The sequence below is a fragment of the Vespa mandarinia genome, chromosome 15 (assembly GCF_050613455.1).
Source record: "Vespa mandarinia isolate Hongniang chromosome 15, ASM5061345v1, whole genome shotgun sequence".
NCBI classification, from domain to species: domain Eukaryota; kingdom Metazoa; phylum Arthropoda; class Insecta; order Hymenoptera; family Vespidae; genus Vespa; species Vespa mandarinia.
This window is the reverse complement of record NC_140824.1, coordinates 3,840,001-3,845,000: the sequence shown is the minus strand read 5'-3', so window position 1 is coordinate 3,845,000 and position 5,000 is coordinate 3,840,001. Positions and strand designations below refer to the sequence as shown.

The following is a 5,000-nucleotide window of genomic DNA, read 5'->3' as shown; positions in this document are numbered from 1 at the left end:
ACGGAAGTGACACTTTTGAAACATAATCGGTAGGTGTTTTCAAATGAAGATTAGTTTACCCGCTGCTCGATTTTCTAATGGCTTAATACTTATTTCTGTTGTTCCTTTTTCTTTTTATTTCTTTTTTCTTTTTTTCTTTTTTCTCTCTCTCTCTTTTTTTTTTCCTTCTTTTTTCCTTTTTTCTTTCCCTTTTTATATTCTTTTCCTTTTATAATTCACCGTAAGCATTTTATTTCATTTTAATCGTTAATATTAATTTATAATCACAAATTTTAATATTTATTATTAGTTTTCCAAGTTTGATCCGACGATCAAATTAGTGTTTTACTCTTTTGTAGATACATAAATTATTGAATTTCAAAGGGTTCATCGTTAATATCATAATGGTCTGTGTTTACGATAAAATGACATGACGCTTGACGTGTGTATTTTCTAATTCAAATAAATCTGCGAATAAACGAATAACGAACGACGAGGTAAAAGGGAAATGAAAATCGTCGAATTGAAAGGATCTCGTTCGAGATGTAGAAGAAATGATTTCAATGGTAAGGGTGAGATTTGGATAGCCCCTTTGGATAAGTAAAAGGGATGTCTGAACGTCAGCTCTTTAAAGATAGTCTTCGATCGAAGATTCGTGCAAATAATAATATTCTGCTCTTTAATATTCATTCGTTATCGTCTATCTCTCTCTCTCTCTCTCTCTCTCGTTCTCTCTCTCTCTCTCTCTCTCTCTCTCTGTCTCACTCTCTCACTCTTACTCTTTCTTTTGCATGTTGTACTTTTCTCCTTCTACATTTTTTTTTTTTCTTATCTCCGTTAAACTCTTCGCGTGAGAATATCGGACGTACGAAATCTGACGTTTTAATCTCAAGTATCCAGATGGGTTCTGCGATTTCGTATATGAAAAAATAACGAGTAAATCAAGAGAGAGAGAGAGGGAGAGAGAGAGAGAGAGAGAGAGAAAGAGGAAGAGAGAAAGAGAGAGAGAAAGAGAGAAAGAGATAGAGTCGTTTCTAATAAAGTACTTGAAAGAAAATCGATGCCAAAAATAATTTTTATATTTAATAATAATAATAATAATAATAATAATAATAATAATAATAATAATAATAATAATAATAATAATAATAATAATAATAAGAGCAATAACGACGTCAACAACGACAATAATAAGAGAGAAAATAATTTCATCCTTGAAGTCTAATGAACGAATAGTTCGATGTTTGCTTTCGATATATTGCAAATGAAGAAACGATAAATTGTTGAAAAATCTTTCTAATATAGTGACATGATGCAATAGAATATGGAAATATAAAAAAAAAAAAAAAAAAAAAAGGAGAATCAATTCGCATACGTAAACGACCTTCTCTCTTCGCTGTGCCGATCTGTAGGGGAGGGTTCTGTTGGCGCGGCATGAATATTTCTTTTTTGTTTTTTTCTTTTTTTTTTTTTTTCTTTTTTTTTTTTCTTTTTTTCTTTTTTTTTTTTTTCTTTCATTTACTGATATATTACGGCGTTATACAATATTTTACATTGAAAGCGATAGTCGTTGCACTTTGTGATTTGCCATTAATCGTTCGTCTCGTTTCGTTCGTTCCTTGTTTTTGTTTTGTTTGTGTTTTTCTTTTTTTGTTTTGTTTTTTTGTTGTTGTTGTTGTTATTGTTTTTTTTTTTTTTTTTTCTTTTTTTTTTTTCTTTTAATTTCTCATCTTCCTTTCGTCGCACTTATCTCGTTTGCACTTATTTCTCGACACGCATAATCAAATTTCATAATAAATTTCACACCTACGTCCTTTCGTCTCGTTACATATTGATTTTTCTTTTTCATCATCTTCTTCTTCTTCTTCTTCTTCTTCTTCTACTTCTGTATTTTTTTTTCTCTTTTCTTTTCTTTTCTTTTTTTATACGACACTAACTACTCGGTCAGTCTTTATGCCTTTTTCGTGTACAATCATGTCTGTGTATTTCTATGTGTATGTGTATTTGGGTCTCTAATCTCGCGTGTACGTGTTTTTCTTTTTTCTTTCTTTTTTTTTTTGTTGTATTTTTTTTTTTTTTTGTTTTTCTTGTTAACTCTTTATTTTATTTTATTTCCTTTGTATTAACGTAGTCCATAATTACAGAATAAGCGGACGTCGGAGGTCCCTTTTGCAGTTTCGAACTTATCGAATAATCGTCGTCATGATTAGGCTCAGTGTTATCGCCGCACCTGTCGTACCGACGCAAACTGCGGCATCTAAAAATGATAAAGAAAATAAATATGATTAGAGGAAATATCTTTATTGCAAGTCTAGTCGTATAATTATTACTTATAACATATAGATAAAATAATCTAAAAACTTTTTATCGTTATAATAAATAATTACGTTAATTTTTATGCGAAAGTCTAATCTTTATATATTAATAACGATTATTAAATAAACGTTGAAATTAATATTAATGTAATTAGATTAAACGATAACATTATACGTTCGTTTATTTTCCAAACAACTTGAATTTATTTTCTTCGATTAAAGGAAGAGTAAATAAAAACAATGTGGTAGTGGTGGTTGGGGGGTTGGAGGGTTGAAAAAAGGGAAAAAGAAAGAGACAGACATAGAGAGAGAGAGAGAGAGACAGAGGGAGAGGGAGAGAAGAAAACCTTTTCGTCGAAGAAAATGTCGAAGCCAATTGAAAAGACTCGAGAGGTTGTGCGAAGACATGCTTTTCCCTCTTATTTTGATGCAACCATCTCACCCCCCCCCCTCCACCCGTATCCATCCCTAAGCTATCGTCATACTCAGATTCCTTTTTAGAAGAGTCAGGAGGAAGGTTAAAATAAGAAGAAGAAGGATAGAAAAGATGCGAAAGTCGAGCCGGAAGTCGGTTATTCTTCCGCTTCGTTCAAATCCCTCTTTCTCGCTCTTTCTTTCTCTTTCTTTCTTGTACATTCAGCTATTACTCGCTTCGAAAAAAACGTATTTCCAGGGAGGTTACTTCTTGCTTTCGCTCATCTTTTCACTCATCTCTAATTAGCAATGAGAAACAAGGCAGTCGGCGCGAGCGCTTCCCGTCTCAGACGAATTAATCCTATCTTCCATTTTCTCGTTTTTCTCAACGAAAGGAAGAGGAGGAGGAGGAGGAGAAGGAGGAGAGAGAGATAGAGAGAGAGAGAGAGAGAGAGAGAGAGAGAGAGAGAAAGAGAAAATTGCTCGCCTATGCTATTTCCGTCTCATCTTCTTTTTCTTTTTCTTTTTCTTCTTCTTCTTCTTCTTCTTCTTCTCCTTTTTTCTTTCATTCTCCTTTTTTTTTTTTTTCTTCCCTTTTATATTCTTTCATCGTATTTTCTACTTAGGTACGTCGTTCCTTTTTACGTTTCACATTTTTTTTTACTTGTAGATAAATTTTTCTTTTCCCGTCTCAAATTGATCTTCCAATATGTATAGGCTAATGTAGTTCGTTCTTTATTTTTCTTTTTTTCTTTTTTTTTTTTTTTTTTTTTTTTTTCTTATTTTTATCCTTGGAATGAAAATCTTCGTTCGATATTTTAATAGGGGGGTGGGCGGGGGGTGGGGGTCACTCTTGTTAAATAGATTTTATTGCCATTTAAAAGGAATTGAGATCATAAGAAACACTTATATATATATCTTCAGTTATTAATCTAATTTCTATGTTTTATAAGTATATATATATATATATATATATATATATATGTATGTATAAAAGATATCTATGTATGTATGTATGTAAGTATGTGTATTATCGTCGAAACGAGGCTAATTGGCGATTTGTAGAAAATGAAAGGGAGATTCAATACGATCAAGCTTATTTTCTCGGTCGGTATACATCTACTTGAAATAAATGGGAAATATCGATGTTTGGAAATAACATAATTATCTCGAACTATTTTGTCCCATATTGAAACATATTTTCTCGATGGGAAAAGATATTAACGATAATAGAATATAATATCGTTTGATAAGAATTCTTTAAATATATTAATATAAAATGGAAAAGAAGATAAGATATTATAAAAATGAATCGATTAGATTAATTAAAGATTATAATTTAAATGTTCATAAGATCTATGGAAAATATATGAATTGTATCGATTAATTGTAAACAAGACGATTTTCAGTTGATAAAAGAAAATTCTTGTAAAATGTTTATATTTTTGTCTATGGTCTAAAGTAAACATTTTCTTGTTTTTCTTTTTCTTTTTCTTTTTTTTTGTTTTTTTTTGTTCTTTTTTTTTTTTGAATACGCAAAATAGAAAGAATTATGCTATAACTCTTTGTTAACGTTTGCACTTCGACATAGGACAATTCATAAAATAGAAAAGCTATCGGAAAGCGATATTTTTTGAAAGTTATTGAATGTTTCCACATTTCGCGAATAGCGATCGTGTACGTGAAGGCATAGAAAAGCTTTTTAATGAGATTCGACGTTCGACGTGTCCCGAAAACGAGTAATAAAATTTATATTCGCGACCTTTTTAGGCATATCCATCGTATATTTGATAAAAATTTCCTAAAAATATGACATTGCGTTGACTACTTCGTACGTACGTACGTACATAGAAAATTGATAGATTAGAAAATTAAACGTAACTATTTATCGTCAATTTTAATCGAACGTATATAAATTCAATCAACATTGAAATAACATTTTCGATGGTGTCTAAAAATGATAGGATATAAGTGAAGGAAATCAAAACATAACGAAAGACAAAACGAAAGGAAAAAAAGAAAAAAAGAAAGAAAGAAAGAAAGGAAGATGAAGAAGGGAAGAAAAAAAGAAAAAGAGCAACTCATCATAACGAATCCGAGCGTCAAGTTGTAAAAGCTTGGGAGGCAAGTTTCAACGTCGCCCTTGTACATTTTTACCCTCTTCATTTTCGATTCTCTCTTTTTCTACACGAAATTACCTACTCTCCGAGGGCGATCGTGATCGTAGTCATCGTAATATAAAAAGTATGTATATGTGTATATATATATATATGTGTGTGTATATGTGTGTAT

The 5,000-nt window shown here is 30.9% G+C and overlaps 2 protein-coding genes across 7 annotated transcripts in view; one reads left to right on the top strand and one right to left on the bottom strand.

Moving 5' to 3' along the window:
* Nucleotides 1-5,000, top strand: part of LOC118444564 (uncharacterized) — a 52,160-nt gene that overhangs the window by 17,784 nt on the left and 29,376 nt on the right. The window lies entirely within an intron of this gene.
* The window catches only part of LOC118444563 (lachesin), a 259,607-nt gene continuing 256,412 nt past the window's right edge, over nucleotides 1,806-5,000 (bottom strand). For all 5 annotated transcript variants that reach the window (XM_035872946.2, XM_035872945.2, XM_085661502.1 and 2 more), the window contains one exon: nucleotides 1,806-2,236. In XM_035872946.2, coding sequence (XP_035728839.2) covers nucleotides 2,163-2,236 — 74 coding nt within the window. In that variant the 3' untranslated portion in view covers nucleotides 1,806-2,162. The remainder of the gene's footprint in view (nucleotides 2,237-5,000) is intronic.